This window comes from Spea bombifrons, chromosome 6, assembly GCF_027358695.1.
Source record: "Spea bombifrons isolate aSpeBom1 chromosome 6, aSpeBom1.2.pri, whole genome shotgun sequence".
Classification (NCBI taxonomy): Eukaryota; Metazoa; Chordata; class Amphibia; order Anura; family Pelobatidae; genus Spea; species Spea bombifrons.
The window spans coordinates 9,889,791-9,911,221 of NC_071092.1; the positions used below are offsets into that span (position 1 = coordinate 9,889,791).

General features: G+C 39.6%; 1 protein-coding gene across 1 annotated transcript; it reads right to left on the reverse strand.

The window, feature by feature from the left end:
- Positions 1-1,882: 1,882 nt before the first annotated feature.
- On the reverse strand, positions 1,883-16,888 carry POC1A (POC1 centriolar protein A). Its single transcript, XM_053468761.1, has 11 exons — positions 16,666-16,888; positions 14,770-14,854; positions 14,485-14,656; positions 13,437-13,616; positions 11,272-11,379; positions 10,903-11,018; positions 8,892-9,025; positions 6,062-6,130; positions 3,557-3,709; positions 3,224-3,400; positions 1,883-2,069 (listed from the first exon to the last, which is right to left on the reverse strand). The coding sequence occupies exons 1-11, from the start codon at positions 16,678-16,680 to the stop codon at positions 1,956-1,958; spliced, it is 1,323 nt and encodes a 440-aa protein (XP_053324736.1). The 5' UTR covers positions 16,681-16,888; the 3' UTR covers positions 1,883-1,955.
- Positions 16,889-21,431: the final 4,543 nt, after the last annotated feature.

The window sequence follows — 21,431 nt, forward strand, 5'->3', positions numbered from 1 at the left end:
TGTACAAATGAGAAAAAAGGAACAAACAGAAGCATACATAACCTTTATGGTTTTGGAGCCAAATGGCGGAAGGATAATGGGGACCAGAAGAAGTGGAAGGAGGAATGGCTAAGATGAGTTGTTCATGTCATAAATTAGACGTTCCATCTGCATGAGAAGCGCGCTTAGGTCCTGTGGCAATTCTTTATTAGAATACCAAAGGGTGTGGGATCTTTCGGTAGTAGGAAACGCAGCCATAAAACATCCCAAGTTCCTCAAGGATACACATATGGAGCTCTTGAGAAAGGTCATAAGTTTGTCCAGGAGAAACACGTGCCAAATGTTGGCTTTAATCTATACATGTGGGATTTTCCATCTATACAAAGTCTGGTCCCTGTCTGATTGGTTTTAATTAATGTGTACTCCAATTCTTCAGACGGCACACTTACACATATTTTGGATTCCTGTGTCACATGGCTATTACCAAATACAAACGTGTGGCTCATACTTGACATAGATGCAAAGAATAAACTGATGTCTCAATAACTCACACACGATTTACCAAGACAGTGATAATGATTTAGCAAGAATACTTTTGTGAATTAAAAAATATCAGACGTAAGGTATTGCTGCATAGAAACTGATCGTTATCAAAAGGAATATCATTCTTGAAATGTTTCATATGTATGCAACTCTTGATACTATACTTCAGCAGGTAAAACATTTTATGTGCTTCCATTTTCTGTATAACCGGCAACTGTAGGTCTTGTCTGCCCCAATTACGGACACACAAAGACCATAGAGAGGCACAGGAACTGTATAGTCCCAGAAGTAGTAGATCTTTGTGGTTTCTCTGCATTTTTGTGAAGAATGGCATAAAAAATAACTATTAAAGAGAAAGTGATCACGCATTTAAAGAAATAAAATATAAAAGGTCCCCTAGTTAAATAATAAAGCATTATAAAAGATTTTCATTCGATTTCCATCTACTTCCAAAATATTTAGCTTTCTTTTATTGATTCGTAGTTTTCTTTCTTAGTTATATTTACAAGATCCTTATCTCACATTAGTATACAAAAAAACAAATCGCTAGATTTTAAATCTCAAACGATTTAACAAAAGTTTAACGATAATTTAAATGGCGTTTACAGATATAAAATAAGCAATACACATATTAGAAACCCATTATATACACTACCGTTCACAAGTTTGGGGCCACTTAGAAATATCCTTGTTTTTGAAAGGAACGCAATTTATATCTATTAAAATAATATTAAATGGGTCAGAAATACAGTGTTAATGTTGTAAATGACTATTGTAGCTGGAAACGGCTACAGCTATGGAATATCTTTACGGGCGTACACGGGACTTTTATCACTCCCATCGCTCCTTTGTGATTTTGTGACAGCTAGAAATGCCCTTGTTTTGCATGAAAACAAGTCACCCAAAAGTTTTGAATGGCTGTGTAGATATATAAAAAATGTAATAATCATAATATTAACTTTTCTCCATATACGGCAAACAATTTACACAGTGCTTCTTACAATACATACATTTAAAGGGTATAACAAAAGTAGAACTGATAAACAAGACAAAAGACCCCTAAATCTTGATGTATTTTGCAAGATGGCATATCATTGTGTTCTGTACTCGCATGATTTTACTCATGTATCTCATGCTGGGGAAATATCTGGGACCTGGAGTCTCCTTGTGAAGCATTGCTTTCCTGGGTCTCCAGGCTACTTTCCTCTCCAGGCAGGGGCACTGTTGTTTAGTCACCTAATTTATCTCCAACGCAAGCCAGTGTGGCACTAGCCTACCCCTATGTGCCCTGCCTAAACCCTGTCCCTAGTGAAGCCATTTCAAGATGAAATTATATCGTAAATTAAAAAAAAATTACACATTTTTAGACAAAACATTAAAATTTTATTAAAATACAAAATTTATAAATATACAGTAACTTTTCCACAATTCAACTACAGCTTCTTTGAATCCCTGTGGCTCTGGGAAAAAGCAACCTGCTGCTTCTCAATGCATTCCTTTACTTTGTCTTCTGTTAGGGAAAGTCGCTGTTCCAAAACGGCTACAGTCTGCGGGGAAGGAAGAAGAAAAAAAAAAAACCTCAAATGAGTACTTCTCAAACGCAACACCATGAATTATCCTCTATTATTTGTACATAAGGTACGCTTTAACAAATGGTTACTTGGAAAGGCCACCAGAATATTCCAGACAGGCAGAAACCAAGACTGTAATATCCACGTTTTATAGACTACAACCAATTTTTACAGCAATACGAGTAATATTTATTAAACTGATAGCATATACAGAGCCCAGTATACAAGAAAACTGCCACCATAGCAGAGCAGCCGTTTGTCCCATAAAAAGTTCCGTACTTAAGGTGCCAGATGCTGAGAAACTTATAAAAATCCTAAAAATGTAATTAAAGCTGCTTTTCCACACTAACAGGAATCTCTACACTTGTCCGCTCCATATCGCGGATGTTTGGACATTATAAAATTGCGAGATAATAGTAGACAACTCGGAAATATCTCATTAATCAGAAAAACATTTATAACCAACAAAAGATGGCAAAAGGATACACCTTGTTGGTGTAGAGAAGCAGCTTTATTTATATTTTTCAAAGTTTGGACATTTTCTCAGCATCTGGGTCCTGGAGAATGGAACTTTTTATAGGACAATAGGCTATTTCTTTTGAGTTTTTTTTTTTTTTTTTTTTTTAAATATACTTTAAGCAATCTGTCCCATTTGTAATTTAAATTATTATATCATTATATGGGCCCATTGGTTCCCGGCAGACACCCAGCTACACTCTGTTCCAAGCAATAAGTCCCTGTATTGATGCAATTGACACTTTTACTCAAGTTTGTTATAGGAGCAAATATTTTCTTTGGGCACCTAGTTTCACAGTACTTGTGAATTACACTGGGCAAATCCCACGTGCCCGGGCAACTAAAAACAAATGAAGTCTACCAGACAAATGTTTTCGATTCTGTCTTTAGGACTTTATGCTGGTATACAACCTAAACGTGTGACGTCAACAGGAACATTCTAAATCTTTCCATTGTGGAACTTAAAACACAATTATTGTTTATAAAGACTTCCCAATGTCCACACAAAAAAAGGAAAAAACCCTGTTGCATATTACCTTTTATGCAGGTTTCACTTGTGAGAGGGTCCTTGTATTATAGTTTTAGATCATTCCCCATAATTTGTTTAACTTTACCTGGGTTAGGATATCTAGTTGTCCAACAATATGTTCCAGGGTGTTTGTAATGTTGTGGAGATTACCCGCATCTCCTGAGTTTTTCTGGTACTCGGGGGCATAGGACGTAGTAGCACCTTGTAATGGACCTCTTTCTTCAACGATGGAATGAGTGTCTAGAGACCTTAGGTCAGCAGACTGTTGGGAAAACATGGTCATTATTAAAGCAGTTCAAAATGAGCCAAAAGTTAGACCTAAAACTAACTTCCTTATTCGACTACATAAATATTTTTATGTGGTTTTATTAAAAGCAAAGTCAAATCTGTCCAATAAAATAAGGGAAAACCACCTGACCTCACATATGTGTTCATTTGTGATCGATTGACGAGCTTCTTTCAGCTGACCCACTGGTTTGCTATCTGATCCGCTGACAAATATATTGTGTTGCTTGTGGCTGAGAAGGTCTGTATAGCTGGTTGAATCAAAATTGGTTTTCCAAACCATTACCTGTAAATAAAAACGAACATTTGTTAAGATGGAGAAGGGCAACCGAAAAATAAGAGTTTTATTTATTAATAAACAAAATGGGTAATTAGATAAAATAGAGACCTTAGCTATAAAAAATATAATAATATTTTTTCTCTTGTGATTTTTTTTAATATAAAATATAAGAGGGGAGAGAGAAGAAATGCAGAAAAAAATTGAAATTTAATGTATGTAATGTCCCTTTAAGCTCCCCATGTCATTATGGAATGCCATGTTTATTTAGGGTTTATAAGCCATGTGCCACAAAGTAAACTGGGTGTTCCATGTTGACACAGAATCTCTGAGGCCCAGATTGTGACGACAGCCAGGAATGTTGGCCGTCCTTAATTAATTATAAACGTGCGATTCAATTATTTAAAATTAGATTGCGACAAAAGACCGTGCAGCCCTCAATCACTAGGTTAGAATGAAACTTTAATAATCTCCGTTGTATCTCACGCCCGAGGCAACATATAGCTTTTACAATGCACGGCACTCGTATGGAAACGGTCTATTATATATAATCTGCGCTGGCTAAAGAGCGTGTTCCGAAATATATTACATATTGCACGGCGGATTCGGAGAAAAGCAATTTGAGACGTTAAGAGCAATTAACTACAAGGACACCGTTTGTCAGGTTCATGAACAGACTGCATCAGGTTACCCGAACACACAAAACGTCCCATGATTATCTTATTTGCAGAAAACGAGACAAAACACTGATAAAACGGCTAATAGATTCCAGCTAATTTATTTCTGGGAATCACCGAGGCCCGTTTTTAAAAATAAAAAAGCCAGAAGATAATTTAAAAGGTTTAAATATAAAAAAATATTGTTAACGACCCATAAATCACACATAAATACAGTACACTTCAGGATGTGGCACATAGTGGGTTAAACCGCCAGTTTCTGTGGTGAAGAACCACGAACCAACTTGAAAATTAGCAAACCAGTCCAGTATTTCCGACATGTATGTTAATGGAAAACAACATTATTCCTTCTATTAACCCATTTACCCCAAAAGAGTAAGGGATATTATATTAAAACCATCTAAAGCTACCAATTCTAATTACATACCCCACATACATATTTTTATGTTCTATATGGCCACATACATCTCTTACATTGTACCCTCTAGGGTACTATTTTTAATACTTTTGGCTTTAGGGATTTGGGGGTATTAAATGGGGGGAGATTATACATTTTAAATGTAGTGCTAGGGTAGAAGTAGTGCTTTTTTCTGTAAAGTTACCAGTGCAATATGCATAGGGACTACAATGCCACCGTTTATTTTTTTTGTTTAATATATATATATATTAATTATTTATTTTTTTTACTTTTTCCCTTGTGGGAAGAGAAACATTTCTCTCTCTGTTCCATCTATCTTCCCTGTATTGATCACACTGTGATCAGCAAGCAGGGCTCCACAGACTTGCATTGCAAGGTGTGCGATCAGCCAGCAGGGGGCGCAATCGGTGATCCCAGCAGGGCATTGACAGACCCTGCTGGGTCTCGACTGTCCTTCAGTGACCTTTCGGCGGGTGTCAGGCATTCTATTTGTGACAGCGAACTCTTGCTTGTGCCGAGCGCCGTTAAACACAATTGGCCGGCCTGCTCTGCTGACAGGGGGAGTCTGATCTCCTGATCTGCTGTGCATTGGCAGGGAGATGTCCCTGCAACAAAATCAGTACATCCTAATGGGACTTCTTAGCAAGGGTACGCCCATAAGGGGTTAATTTGGCTTTATAAAGTGTAATGTTTATGTATTCCATCTATTTACTAAAATATTTTAAGCATTAACTGCCCCTCAACATTAAACCACAAAAGTGGCATATTTTGGCCTAGGCCGACTAGGCCTCTGTCACTTTTCAACAGTCCACACTATGGTTGACAGCCTCTATAGATCATTCCTGGCCTGGGTAGCCGGAACCAGAGTTCCTGGGTATGCACATAGGCCTAGGGCAGCCTATAAGGTAAATGTGCCGCTGCACCGCAGCACTTGAGGTTCACTAGAGATTTCAGATGATATTAGTGAGAAGCCCTGGAGAACCATACACTTTCCCCCACCGCAGTGACCATCAGGAGATAAGAAGATACTAGACAGGGTGTGGGAGCGTATCATGCGGTTACTTAACATCGTGAACAACCGAGAGCTGCTATTACGTTTGAGACAATGCCACATCATGGAAAATAACTCATTACATACCTAGAAAGAAACACACACACACACGCATATATATATATTTATATTAAATTAGTTTTTTTGCTGAGAGTAACCATTGTGTGTCTTTAAACACAAGTTACCAGCAAAGCAGTTATGAACACACAACTTACTTGTTCGTCCGACCCGCCAGAGGCAAAAAAGTCTCCTTCTCTTGAAAACTTGACACAACTAACTGCACCCTGTAAGCAACGAAAAAAATATTTATTTATTTTCACACGCAAAAACAAAAGATTAACATATTACACAACAAAAATTATTTTTTAAATAGAACAGCAGCAGCACGGGCAGAGCTACTAGTAATCAATGGAATATTTTACGCAAATTAAACCTACTGCCCAAACTACCTCATTAGTGAAGAATGAAGAACATATTAAAGTATTTAGTGCTTATATATATATATATATATATATATATATATATATATATATATATATATATATATATATATATATATATATATATATATATATATATATTTTAACTTTCAAGAAAAAAACTGTTAATACGGCCTGTTACTGGCAAAAAAAAAACGGGAGCAGCAAAAAAGTGCATATTATGAACAAAAGGGAGAGTTGGCAAAAGAGTTATGGTTTGAACATCTGAAATGTCTTTTCTGAGCTGGTCCTGTATAACGCACAATTCAATGAGTGAGGTGTCTTTGAAGAACTCTCGTTGATATAGCTTTATATATTACACAGGGCCAGCCAAGCTCACAGGGGTTGGAGCTTCATAATGGATAGTGAAGTCAAGGCGCTGAAACAACTTCTTCACCGTCTTTATAACTCTCTTTAGTGAATAGACCGCTTTACCACACGGGAACATTCTCTCCCCACCGAGTGTCTACTTCAAGCAACAAATCAGTGGCAAGACTCGTAAGACCCAGGTAAGCGTGTTCTTTTATTTATTAATTTTTGGGGGCGAGGAAAGGGGACAAAACTTCAGGACAGATTAGATAATGCCATGTGGGGCCACAGATCTCAGCTTCAATGATGTGAACTTTTATATGAAGTATAAAAAAAAAAAAAAAAAAAAAAAAAGGAAAAACGATCACTGAAAAACACAACATTTGAGCCATAGGCTGGTTTAATGAATGATTTAGTTATGGTAAAAGCAGTGACGTTGACAGTTCCCCTTGAATAATGCTGCATGGTTAGGGTGACTATGCCTTACAGTCAGCGCAACAGTGTAAGAAGTAATTTTGTGTTTTAAGACGTGAATAAGAATTAGGGTAGACGAGTGAAAGTATGTGTGTGTATGTACGCGTGTGTAAAGGTGAATCTGTAAATCATCTTATTGTATATGTGTACGGCAGAGTATGTGAGGTTTACAGAATGTAGGTAAAAGGAGAAAAATACACGAAAACAAAAATTAAATTCATGTTATCTGAAGCCAGAAATCCACAGCGGCAGAAACATGTAGGGTTAAAACGAGACAATGATACAAAACGAAGGCGCACAAAGGAAAGTTAAAGATAAAAAATAAACAAGCCTTTTTACAAATTCTTCTATGACTTTTACAGTATGTAGCAAAGGGGTTAATGACTTGCGGTGTCCTTACTACATGTGAATAGGCACGTACGAGCAGCCCTGCATACTGACGCTATGTATGGAAACTATACACGCAGGCAGCTCTGTATAGTGGTTAAAAATATCTGTGGATGTACAAATATTGAAATCTGGACTTATAAGGACACACTGGCGTGAGAAAAACATTAAGAAAGGAGAACAAAAACAAACTGGCGGGTGTCAAATATTGGTTAATTCAACCCGTTAGCTTTACACAATGGTAATGTATGCACTAATACACACACATATACATACATACATATATATATATATATTACATATATTATTTATACCTCATTCCTATTTAGTTGTGTGAAAATATATACCGTATGTACATATACAGTAACAAGAAAAGCTTCCTAATTTGTTTTGTCTGTATTTTCATGAAATGATCCCAAAGTCGTGTCTACAGATTGACACGCGTGTAACGTGACTGTGACCACAGCTATACAGAACTATTTGCAAAGTTATGGGAAAACTATTATTACCGGAGTACAAACGAGCTAATAAAAGATATTATGCATTTTAGGAGTATTATCGTTCAAACTGACTTTATAAATGGAGGAACTTCGCTGAGAAGTAAAGCAAATCAAGAATTAGAGCCTCGTAAAAGGAAGAGGAATGAAAAGGGAAAAACCCTAGAGGTCTAAAGCAACTATTTTTTAAGACATCCGTTTCTCCTTGAAGCCCCATCTACTTGGCCCCGCACCTTCTGAACCAATGGCACATTAGTATGTGCAGGGGGCTAACATGCCATTGACACAAACACAGCTCAATCCTGGACCTTACAGCAAGGGAGGAATGGATTGGAAGCACCCCCCAATAGTTTATTGCCGGTGAAAAATTTTCCATGACCTACTAAGGCAGGGGCATCCAACCTGTGACCATCCAACCTGCTGCAGGACTACATCTCCCATACCCCTCAGCCATCTCATTATGGGAGATGTAGTCCTGCAGCAGCTGGAGGGCCGCAGGTTGGACACCACTAAGGCATGCAGTAAGTTTGGGCAACCATTATGGCTTACCCTTGGGGTTGTCAGCCATCCCAAAATTGTTTTATCTAGAAGGACATTGTTGTGGCCTGTGCCACACATTCCCAGCTCTATCATTCAGACCGATCAGTTTAAGGGTCTCCGAAACTGGTCACTTTAGTACGTAGACAACGGTTTCCATTCTTTCTATCCTTTACACTATAAAAAGATGTGTTGGCTTAAAGTGAGAATACAATTCCATTTAAAGGGGCAGTCATGCCCACATTCTCCGCGGATCTGTAAAGTAGGACAGCTCTTTACGACTTTTTCTTCTGCAATGTTATACAGTATAAAAATCGTCACTATGTATACATATAATAATGTGAGGCAAAGCACCCCCTCACCTGATGGCCGTGAAGTGTATATAGTAATCGACCCTCCAGTAAATCAAGAATCTTAAGGGTTGAGTCATTTGAAGAGGTGATGAGGTAGTTTCCAGATGGATGAAAGGATAAGGAGTTTACCACTCCGCTGTGCACTGCGAATACAACAACAATCGTCAAATGGAACATTCAACACCGAGCGCTCTCCCTGTCTGCGCATTACACATGGTGACCCGCTGGGCAAAGACCTCCATAGCGTTACCAGCCCATTGAGTGACGGCCCATCGGATGTCCATTTGCCCAGAAGGCCCATCTCTGTTCAGTTTTGCAGCAGATGGGGCAGCTGTTTGAAGCCAGCGTACACAGTTGGAGAAAGGGTTAAATGTTTTAGCCAGTAATTCATTAAACAAAAGTCTTAGCTCAGGGAATGGATTATAGGGCTTATTCACTAAGGCATGGGAGCGCGTAGTTCATGAACGGCCAGCCCCAGTTATCTTTTCTTGCAACGTCACTGGGTTAGCCCTGTAAAATGAATAGTTAAATCAGTAGTAGACCTGCCGATTGACCTACGCATTCAAGCAGGATAAACTTGCCTGGGTTGGCCAATGTGACATTGGTGGGTGAGTAGTTTAAGAGATAAGGAATATGTTATTTGGGCTAAAATATTCTGGTTCAAGTAGTTTTGAGGGGTGGTAGATAAGTGGAACCATCTCCCAGCAGAAGTAGTAGAGGTTAATACAGTTCTAAGGCAAACAAAAGAAAACAAGAACATTAATTAAAGGATAACTTTTAGTTAAACAATTAGAATTAATCAGTTCCCCAAAAAGCACTAAAACTAGCACCACTCACTAGTGAAGGGTTGGAGGAACTGTAAAGGTAGAGAGAAATAAACTCAGGATAAAGCATAGGGTAGGATGAGCATAATATAGAGACACCGTATGGTTTGCATTCAACCCCATTGAAGTCCTGCCTAAAAAGCGATAATTATATGTGTGGTTACACTGCTATGAAGTATTGCGGATAGCGTAACCAGTTATCGCAATCACCAGTGAGGCATCAGTTCCTAAACGGAGTGAGCCGCCCTATTCTGTAATAAGTACAAAGCAGAAAAACCTGACGCGTTCCGCTAGCAAGATGCTTCCCCTGAGAAAGTTGGCGTCTTGCCAGCGAAACGCGCGTCGGATTTTTCTTATTTTCTTTTGTTCAGTTTAGAATTGTTTGGGATTTAATTCCAGCCCCATATTAAAGAGGCATGATTTACAGTATTTCAGTGTTTCTTAGACGCTAATATAGTGAAGGAACTGAACCGAAGACTTTGGAGTAGAGGACTGCATTGGGAGGCGGGTCCCGCCAAGAAAGTTGCGGGCGCAGGCGGTCAGGCACTGCAGCTGCGGGTCCCGGTAATCCCGCGCAGTCCCGCAAGGCTGCCTTCTCGCTGCTCCCTTACAGCGTCTCCTCTCTTGCTCCACCCAGGAACAAAACGGAGTCACGTGATGTGACGTCACTTCCGGTGACTCCGCCTCGTTCCTGGGCGGAGCAAGAGAAGAGATGCTGTGAGGGAGCAACTCGAGGGCAGCCTTGCGGGACTGCACAGGAAATCTACAGTTCAGGTAAGGCTTAATTGGCCACAAATGTGGCGGGAGCCGGCGGGATTGGCCACAAATGTAGCGGGAGCGGAACACCCACATTGCGGGAGCGGGCGGGATTGGTAAAGAAATCAGCGGGAGTGGGATTAAAAAAGCAGTCCCGCGCAGGGCTCTACTTTGGAGTCTTTAGGAGAAATGGCAGACTGGATGGGCCAAATGGTTCTTATCTGCCTACAAACATTATGGTGAGCTGAAATTCAATGTATCCAATGGACTTCAAGCTCTGTATAGTATTACCAGGTCTCTAATAAAGGATATGAATGAGGCATTGATGCGGTTCAGAACAAGCAATGTACACGGAACATAATAATTAGTGCCTTTGTGAACAAACATAATGAAGGCCAAACAGAAGTGGAGTCAGGCAGTTCATTTTATACGCATCATACCTTGGTAATGCTGGATCAATTTATTCATCCGAATATCCCACACCTTCACGGTGTTGTCTGTTGCCGCAGCAGCTATGCAGGTACCACTCGGATGAAAATCAACATAATTCACAAACCTGCAATTCAAAAGGTAGGGTGAAATGCCCGGCCGCCTTATAATCCGGTATAAGGTTCGTTATTCGCTGCAATATTTACTTTTTAAAACAACAAAAAAAAATAAAGTGTTTTGAAAATAGGTTACATATTTATAAAATACATAAGAAAATCATAATAGCAATAATGAATGAAAACATTTTTTTTGCAGTGATTCCAATTTTCTCCCAGGCTGCTCCCTGTGCAAATGAAAAATAATTAGACATAATACCGTACCCTCCATGTTCGCAGAAAGAATGTATGCACTCCCTGCTGGTTTTGTCCCACAGTTTTATGGTCTTGTCATCACTTGCGGACACGATGAGCCTTCCATCTGGAGAAAACCTAACAGGGAGAACAAAAATCATGGAATTATATAGGCGTTGGCGTGATTTCACATAGATTGATATGATTTAGCCTTTTTATGTACAGTGGCAAAGGCTATAGAGAATTAAGTACTTATTTAAATCCATTGTAAAACCTACAATATACCTACCATAGAACATAATATAGCTAACACACAAAAATGCTGTTCTCTCCCCAAAATTCTGTATCAGTAACAAATGACAATACATTAAAAATAAAAAATGAACCAATCATGAAAAGGAGCGGAGTCTATTCCAAGTTGTAGGTAAAATACAGCGAGTTTAAAAATAAATAAATAATAAAATAGAAAAAAAAAACATAAAAAAATAAATAAAATAAAAAATAAATAAATAAAAATCGGTAAGTAAGTATATGAAGAGGAGATTTTATATATCCTCCTATGGAGGAGGTGTACGTGGCCGAACACATCTCCTTACACATGATGCACTTATCGCCAGTCGGTTATAACGAGACCCCTGCGAACATGCTTGGTAAACAATCTCCTTGATTTCAGTAGGACCACTTTCCTGCCACCGACTGGCAAAAAACCTGGAACCACGGAGGAGGTAGGGAGCTGCAGCTTCTCCCTAAGCTAAGCATTTTTCTATTTATTTTGGTAGGTTAATAGAAGGCATATGAAAATACTTACAAAGTCATTGTTTTGGGGGGGGCTCCCTGGGACCCCGTTTAAAATCTTAAACGCCATTGAACCAGTTTGATTTTTTTTATTATTATTGTGACCCAGCTTTTTTATGCTATAGTTATAAGGGTTTGATGGAATCCATGCATCTTTACCCATAACGCCAACAGCTGTGTGGAAACATGTAGGCTCACGAGCCACATGTGTGGTAGGACATAATTACAGCCCAGGAGTAGTTGGCTATAATTATTTGGGAAGGGGTGGAACTGAATGTTTCAGTAATTGCTACTTACTGCAACGTTCAAGAGCTAGATGTTTTCTTTTACAATTTATGTAAATATCTGAAGTTACTTTATCTGGTTTTCCTGGAAATTGGTTACTATACAAAAAAAATGCCAGCTATGAGAAGGGCAGACTGGCACGCTGGCAGCTGCAAATGCTGATCAAAGAGGGGAGATGTACACATCTTACACCAATCTGATGTTCATAGTCACTTCAATGACCTTGGCAAGGTTTGCTGGGTCAAGACAAATACACTGAATCAGAAAGCCATTGGTTCTAAGGCACAGTTCTTCACCGACATCCCTTGGCCAGACAAACCTTCAAAGGTTGTCCATACAGCCATCCTAGCTAAAAACACCTAGGGGCTGTTTGACCACGTCAGTTTAGGACCCCACTTACAACCCACACTACGCTCCACAAGATAATGGGTTAAAATTCAAGGAAAAACTAGAATCACTGCTAAATCCAGAAAGGTAGTTACGGTGCGTCACATCAGTATTGGTTCTCTGGAGCGGAGCCAACTCAAACTCCATTGCAACTATGAGCTTTTAGGGAGAAGAGTTACAGTGAGGGAGTAAGGCTTGCTTCACCTCTGTGCCATAGCCATTGTACATTAACCTGAGCCACTTTCACTTGCAGAAACAGTGTGCTTCTAGATATACAATGTTCAATATTTTATGTGGGAATGGTGCACGTGTGTGACCTCAGAATACGTGGGATTTGTTCAAAAGAAAACCCAATAACCAGAAACTGCACTTCTGTTAGCAAAATGCACAAATCAGACAATTAGCTCTGTTGTAAAGGCATGGAGGGATCATCGAAATCCTTCATTGTTCATTTGCCTTCTTCCCCAGGCTCTCGGCCCCTTGACTTGTAGTAGAAACATTTAGCAGAAGACATCTCTATTCTCTCCGCTAGCCATGTCCCAGTGATGGTTGCACCAGAGGGGCTAACAAGGACCCTACCCTACAAGACTTAATTTTAAAAATACTTAGAAAGTACTTTCATTAGCATTCTTTAATTGTGGGGCCGTGTTGGGCACTGTAGCTTCCCTTTCATTCAAGATAAGTCTAGTCACGATACATGGAATATGGTTATAGCCTCTCATACGTACTTGGCACAGCGCACCCAGTTTATATGCTGGTTCAGAGAGAACAGAAACTTTTGTCTGTGGACAGTCCACACTTTCACCGTTTTGTCATCAGAAGCAGTAACCAAGGATTGGCCATCGCTGGAGAAACTAACACTTCGGACGGTTCCTGTGTGGGCTTTGAACACCGTGGATTCTCCTTTTCTAGAAATAAAAAAAAAAAAAGATACGCCTGCTGTTAAACTCAGGACCAGAAAATGATCCGACTATCTTCTGCCTGTTTATACAATCAATTGTGATAAGGTTCTTATGCATAAGAAAGATAACCATTAGTCTACTTTTCAAGGAAGGACACGTCAAAGTGACTAATCAATAATCAAAGCAAGAAAGTAACGGATGTCTACAAACTCTTTAAAGTCTGTTGTCTGGCTACATGTTGGGGCATCTGGGGCCCTCAAGATGTTCTCTAACCCTTCCCCAACTGGGAAGGTGCTCCACTTGAAGTGTCATTTTTTGTGATAATGATAAAAAAAAATATTTTCATCTGTAAACATTTCTCTGTTCTAGGTGGAGTCATATATTTCCTAGAGCCACATCTTACAGAAAGAAGACGTGAATTCAATTTTAGGGCGGAACAATTGGTTAGTGATCATACTGCTGCCAACTTATCATGTGTCGGCCCATGTCTGTTTATCTCTTTGTTAAAAATGTTGCTTAAATGGTTTCCTTTCATAGGAGATTTTACTCAGTGGAGTTCAGCAAAACTAGCAATCATGTAGCACTTAGGCTGCTCAACTACCTTTCCCATGATCCTCAGCCTCTATGAGCCCAACCAATTACTGGCTGAGGATAGTGACAGTTGTAGTTTAGCATCAGCTGTAGTGATGATTACCTCCTGCTTTACAAAAAGAATACTTCAAGAAGAGCTGTTATAATATCAATATCAAGGTTGTTTTATTCTGATATTAAAGATAAAATAAGAAGGGAAAGTGTGTTAGCGTCCTTTAAAACAGAAGAAGGAAGAATAGGTCATTTTGGTAAAGTAGAGGAATTAAACGCATATTATACTTACACACTAGGAACCCACAAACGGACAGTTTTATCTCGGGATGCAGAGGCTACGAGGTGCCCTGAAGGTGAGAACTCCACGGACAGGATGGCATCTTTATGGCCAACGAAGCGATACGCCCGCATCTGAGGTTTCATGTTCCAGATCATCAAACAGGAATCCATAGAACCACTTGCTATAAAAAGAGGATAAATAATAGAACTAAAACTCGGGACAATCTCACATTTTAATGAATTCCAGATCCTCCTGGTAGAACATGTGTTGTGTCGTGAAAGCCTCTAAGCTTACCAAGTTGCTTCATGTTTGGATTAAAATCCACACTGGTGACTGTATCTCTGTGGCCCTTAAAATGCCTTTCCAGGGAAGGATCATCCTAAAAGATAAGGGAAAAAATTTAAATAACAAAAATACGTTTTTAAGTAAATAGTGCAAAATGTGGAACTTTTCTATCTAGCTGTACATTAGAGTGCTAATAAAAACTGAAGCACATATCACTTTTTGTATGCTTAGAATACACAATCACGCTTCTGGTGACTCTAGAACAAGAACAATGTGAGTTTTTACAGTATTACTTCATAAAACTTTAGCTCTCCCGCACAATGGATGGCTGAGATTAGCCGACCATTTATTATCCGCCGGCGTAACTATATACAGGATATTTCGGATGGATGCCAGTTTGAAATCCTTACTGCTCCATGGCGCCCTCCTGTGACACTATAGATACTGCAAGTTAAATATTGACACTATAGTATATTTCCAATATGGGCTCTTAAACTTTGAATAACGTCATTGTGGGTGACGTTTCCGATGTGGTCCACCACGTGTGAATTCAGGATGATAAATAATGCAGTGCAGGGGATATCATAAATGTTTCTGTCTGAATCGGGTCTTCCAGAACCTATATGTAGATGTTCCAGTTGGTGTAGAAATAATCATTAATGGATACAACTGTATTAACCCAGTTGAAGTTATCATTTATTGAGTCAATGTGGTGGTAGGAGAAGACCTGGTATAGAATATGGCGGTGTAAAGGAATCCATTGTACCCCTTGGTGTAGTGGGAGATCAGTTCTATGGCGGCACAACCTACGGTAATGAGTTATTTTTCCGCATATAGACCAGGAATACTAACTGAGGAACGCATCTCACGACATCAACCCCTAAAATTTGGTCACCGGTGCTTGTGGTCCGATGTATAAAGTTGGTGAATTTTCCCAACACATCTGGGGTCGATTCAATAAACAGTGATCTGGGGTGCGATGTGAGATTTGTTTCTAGAGCTTGGAATTATTATGGGCAGATTTGGCATATTGTAAAGTGATATTTTTTTTGTGCAACAGATCACTGTTTATTGAGTCGGTCTAGATGAGTCAATAAAGATGTAAAGTTACAAAGGCTTCTGAAGAACAGACTTCATGGGTCCCAAAAGCTTGTGACTCCACATCTGTTTCTATGTTGGCCCAATAAGAGGTCTCACCTTTCACTAAAGACTGACTTCTCCTGGACCAATCTGTCCACTATAAAGACGCTGTACCAAATCTCTGCAATCAGACGGTGTTTACAAAATACTACACGCCTGTAAACAATTCTCTAAATGTTTACGTCTCCCAACAAACATGGTTTATATTTACCGGATAAATAAATCACACTCGCTTATTTTGTGATTCCTCCGGACCTCTCCCCCCCCCTGAGTATTTTATGAACAGATTGCGACCAATTATTTAACGGAATCACACAAAGGCGACCTATTATATTACACACTAGCCCGCGAGCGTGGAAAATTTCTAATAAATGCAACTCCCAAGAGCCTCAGCCAGTAAATAACAATGGTTGGCTGAGAATTGTGGGAGTTGTAGGTCACTAACAGTTGGGTAACCTGCGTGCCTACTAATAAATGCTTTAAAGGCTACAGGAAGCAGTCCAGCAGCAGCCAACGAACTACACTCCCATCACTTGTAGCCAGATGCAGCGGTATTTAATTTAATCCGCTTTCTGAGCATAACTAAAGCTATAGTTGCTAACAACTGGACAGCTGCACAGTGGCTTCCACCTATGGCGTGCAAGAAATAGCAAAACAGGAAACACAGGGTTAACTGCACATTAATATTAAAAACAGTTACAAAGTAATGAAATAATTACAATACAGTAAACATAATAATACAGAATTAAATGATGAGTGACTTACCGGCTGCCCCATCATGGTGGAAGATAGATCAATAGGCGAGTGAGTGTGCGATCAGCTGCTGGCCGGTGTCCCCTCTGTAGCCTGGCTGATCACTTACCTTAGTTACCAGTCCGCAGCCCTATCCGAATCTGCCGCCGTTGGTCTGTTAACACTTTCGTAGGCACAACGTACGGGCGAAAGCATTGCTAGAAGCGATTGACGCTGCGCCCCGTCCAGGAAGGGGTTAATGACGTCAACGCGCTTCACTCGGCGCTCGAAGTAACTGCTAGAAAAGGCCGTAGGCGGCGTCTGGACTGTGGGCGGGGATATGTAGGGAAAGCAGGCATGCATTGAAGGGGCGTGTTCCTGGTCGCTAAGAAGGGAGGTGGGTTGTCATGATGGGACGTCACGATTAAAGGGACAGTGTTCTGCGTAGTGTAGTGTGGGGTGGGGTGTTTAGTTAACCCTCCATGACCCAATGAGTAAACAGTGTATTTTATTAGACCACCCTAATTTACACTATAGGGAAGCCCTCTAAGGTTATGTCCCTCTTTTATTTTAGCCCTAAAAGACACAATAATGTATAGAGAAACAATAAAATACATTTGCGTAAATAAAATACACTGTTCTGTTATGAAAATAGCTATTAATAGATCATAACAAAACTGCAAAAAGTCTCCATAAAATCTTCTCTCACCACCAAGGTTTTAACCACATGCCCTAAAACAAAACTGCAATTTAAACTGTTGAGCAATATGAATGGGTCTGGGGCATGATTAGAAAGGCATTACATAGTATTTTTTTAAATCAATGCGCATGTATGAACGAGGTAAAATGTAGAGGTGCAGTAGCTGGCCCACGGTGCAGAGTTTGAGCCAGGCCTCTGCCCAGTTTGCTGAGTGTCCCTTCTAAAGTTGAGCTAGACTGGCTCTCCAGGTTAGGTTCAGGGGCATACCTAGAGTATGTGGCACCCACCCACACTTTAAAATGTAAAGACACCTACAAAAAAATGACTGTCGACAAGAATATTTATTGCACAAATTTGTGAACTGTATGTCAACTGGAAAAAAATGGAAAATCTGAAAAATAAAACTTCAAAATAAATTAAGTTTAAATAAATAACATTTATTTAACAGATATGGCACAGCATAACTCCTATCACTATATACTAAGCCAGACGTTGACTGTCATAAAGCATAACTGACATCACTATATACTAAGACAGACATTGATGGTGGTACAGAATAACTCCTAACAATATATACTGAGTCAGACATTGATGGTGGTACAGCATAATTCCTATCACTATTCACTGTGCCAAAGATTGACGGTAGTGCAGCATAACCACCATCACTATATATTAAGCCAGACATTAATATGGTAGGCTCAGTATAAAGTGAAAGGAGTTTATTGTTTGTTTTACAACTGTTAATGTCTGACTCAGTATATAGTGATAGGAGTTATGCTGTGCCACTGTTAATGTATCACTCAGTATATAGTGATGGGAGTTATGCTCTACAGTAGAGCATAACTCCCATCACTAAATTCTGAGCCAGACATTACATTACATAAATTTATATAGCACCAGCTGTTACAGTCAGTAGAAATTAAAAATCACATAGGAGAAGAGGGTCCTGCTCTTGCGAGCTTACAATCTACTAATGCAGACCTCTGATCCTGATCCTTTGCTATCCATGCTAGCAATTGGGATTTGATGTCATATGCCGACACATAGCAATGAAGCCGTGCCCACAGTCTGTGAGAAGCACCCAGAGACAGTGACAGAAGACTTAGAAAGAGTGTGAAAATCAGTGGCGTCGCTACAGGGGGGCAAGGGGGGCCCCTGTTGCCCCCCCGCCGAATTTGTAACCACCCAGGACAGTCCTTGACTGCTAACGACGGCGTAGTGCCGTCGCTAGCAGTCCCAGTCAGGTGCTAACGACGGCACCATGCCGTCACTAGCACTATCTTACCTTCATGGAGGTCTGTGGACCTCCATCACCACCTACCCCGGCGATCTGACCCTCACACTGAAGGGCATTACCGGGGCCACCCGATCTGCCCGGTGACGTCTCGCGCAATGACGTGATAACGTCACCGCGCAACTTTATTAACAACTGACAATTGTCAGTTAAAGAGGTATGGGGGCATGCTGCTTAGATGCCTGTATCTCAGGCATCTAAGCAGCTACATACCCCCAACATATACCGTTGGAAAGGTACTCGACTCACCTTTCCAACGGTATATAGATTGTAAAAAAAGAATAAAAAATATTAAGTAAAAAAAAAAAATTTTAAAAAAATGATTTGGGGGGTCTCTAAAGGCAGATAAAAAAAGATCAAAATTGCCTAGAGACCCCCAAAATAAATTATTTTAACATTAAGTAGTTTAACTTTAAAAAAAAAAAAGTTTAAGTATTCTAGCTAAATGATCACTGTGATAGCCAATGTTACCACAGCGATCATATAGCTTTAAAAAGTCACATTCCCTTTTTAAAAATGGCCGATCCTAATTTTTAATCCTATGATCCCTTTGATCATGGGGTTAAATTTAGCCAACGGTAGAGGGAGGCAATTTTAGAAATCCTGATGAACTGCAAATATTATTAAAATCAGCCATTTAGCCTGTGCGGTACGTGAGTAACCATATCATCCCTGGAGCGCCTTGCATTTTTACTGCAAAACTTATTTTTGCTGTAAAAGTGATTTTTTTTTCTCCCTTTACCATCATTTCTTTGGGATTGTAAGGGGAAAGAATGGTGTGTGCTTCTGTGAGTAAATGTATGGAAAGAATGGCGTGTGCTTCTGTGAGTGAATGGAGATATGAAAGGCGTGTGAATGGTCAGTAATTAGGGTTGAAGCCTTGACATGGCATTACTGCTCACGTTAGAAGTTAAATTATGGCACAAAAAGTAGATATTTGCAAAAACTACACCCCTTGGCGCATCAAATGAGGGGCTGCATGTGTTTCTAGTACAAACCTGGAGTGCGCAAGACACAAATGAACATGTCATTATGGTTAGAAAAAACATATTTTCAAGCCAAAGCAACATATTCCATCATTATTTGTGCACTCAACTTTTGTCCTAGAAATACATGTAGCCCCTCATTTGAAGCTCCAAGGGGTGTAGTTTCTTAAAATGGATGAATTGTCTGAATGAGGGAGAGCATGAGTTAATATGTGGATGATTTGTCTGAATGAGGGAGAGCATGAGTTAATGTGATTGTGTGTATCATAGATGTATAATTGTGGAAGGGCAAAGATGGCACTAGCAGGATGTTTGAGCCTTGGGGAACAAGATGGCACAGACAGGGTGTATATGGGACAAAGATGGCAAATCGTATGTGTGTTATCTGGGTGCTGGCCGGGTTCTATGTGGGCAGTGTGGTTGGGGTGTGCAACCTGTGATTTATCCCTGTAATTTAGGGGGTTTTAAATATACCTTTAATGCCGTGTTTTTATGTGAATTCCAATTGATCTATACCTGCAAAGCTGGGTTTCTGTGTTATTCTGTAGATCCATATCTGCTATGCTATGTTTCCATACATTATTTATGTATACCTGCAAATACAGGGTTTGTATGTCTTGTTCAGTTGATTAATACCTGCAATGCTGTTTCCATGTATTGATTTGATCTATACCTGCAATGCTACATTTCATATATTATTATTGTATACCTGCAAATACAGGATTTGTATGTCTGATTCTGTTTATTTGATATATACCTTCAGTGCTGAGATCACAAGTGTATTTCAATTGATCTATACATGCAAAGCTGGGTTTGTGTGTTAATGTGTTAATCTATACCTGCTATCGGCAGCAGGGTCTAATATTTATATATATATCGGCAGCAGGGACTAATATTAGGCCCTGAAATCATTTAGTGGAAAAGTTAAGGTATTGTGTTGTTTAAAGGATTTCAAGGATTAGTCGTACTAAATGGTGGCTTCAGGCTTCCCATGTTGAATGATCAAGTATTGTATTGTCCAAAAAGTATCATTCCATAGCACATTACTTTTGGCAATATATATATATATATCTATATATGTGTGTGTGTGTGTGTGTTTTTTCAGTGGTATGATTTAATGGTGGAAATTATTAATGCCCCCCCAGTTTGACTGTGGTATCTTGTGTGCCCCCCTTATATATTGTTTCTAGAGTCGCCACTGGTGAAAATGCATTATTAAGTATGTGAGAGTGATGGGAGTTATACTGAATCATCGTGAAAGTCTAGTTAGTTTTACCATGTTGGCCGTGCTTTCCTGGACACACATAAGTTTCACTTATTGCTGAGCCGTTGCTCCTTGATTATGCGGGATAAACTCATGAAATAGAACCAGTTACCCAGTTATAGATCTCACACTGCACGTTACCTGTGCTGATCAGCCATGTGTAGAACTGTATGTCATGGAACACCTGGCCGGTGAGGTTAACCAACCCCAGGTACACAGGTCCCAGCAAATATCCTTGAAAACGGGAGATGTGTTTTAACCAGTTAATGTATGGACAGTTATAGTACCTAAAGATCACTAGCAGGTGACATTCCTGAGTAACAAATGTAGACGGGGAGGTGTTGGACTATTTGATTGGTACTCGGTGTTAGCAATAAAATGACAAGATAGAGGGCGCTCTGTCACCACAAGTGAAGACATGGGTTCTGCATTTATTAGAATTAAATATTACCATTGCTAAGCATTCTTTAGTTTCAAATCCATTGAGAGCTGCCTATGCAGGTTTTGATGTTATGGTTTTTCTCTCCATATTAATGTTTTGTTGCTTTTTTTTTA

Coding starts and splice junctions, on each gene's coding strand:
- POC1A (XM_053468761.1), bottom strand. Junction 13,617..14,484: donor CGTTTGTGGGTTCCTAGTGT/GTAAGTATAATA, acceptor TTTTATTTCTAG/AAAAGGAGAATCCACGGTGT. Junction 6,131..8,891: donor ATACACTTCACGGCCATCAG/GTGAGGGGGTGC, acceptor CGTTGCTTACAG/GGTGCAGTTAGTTGTGTCAA.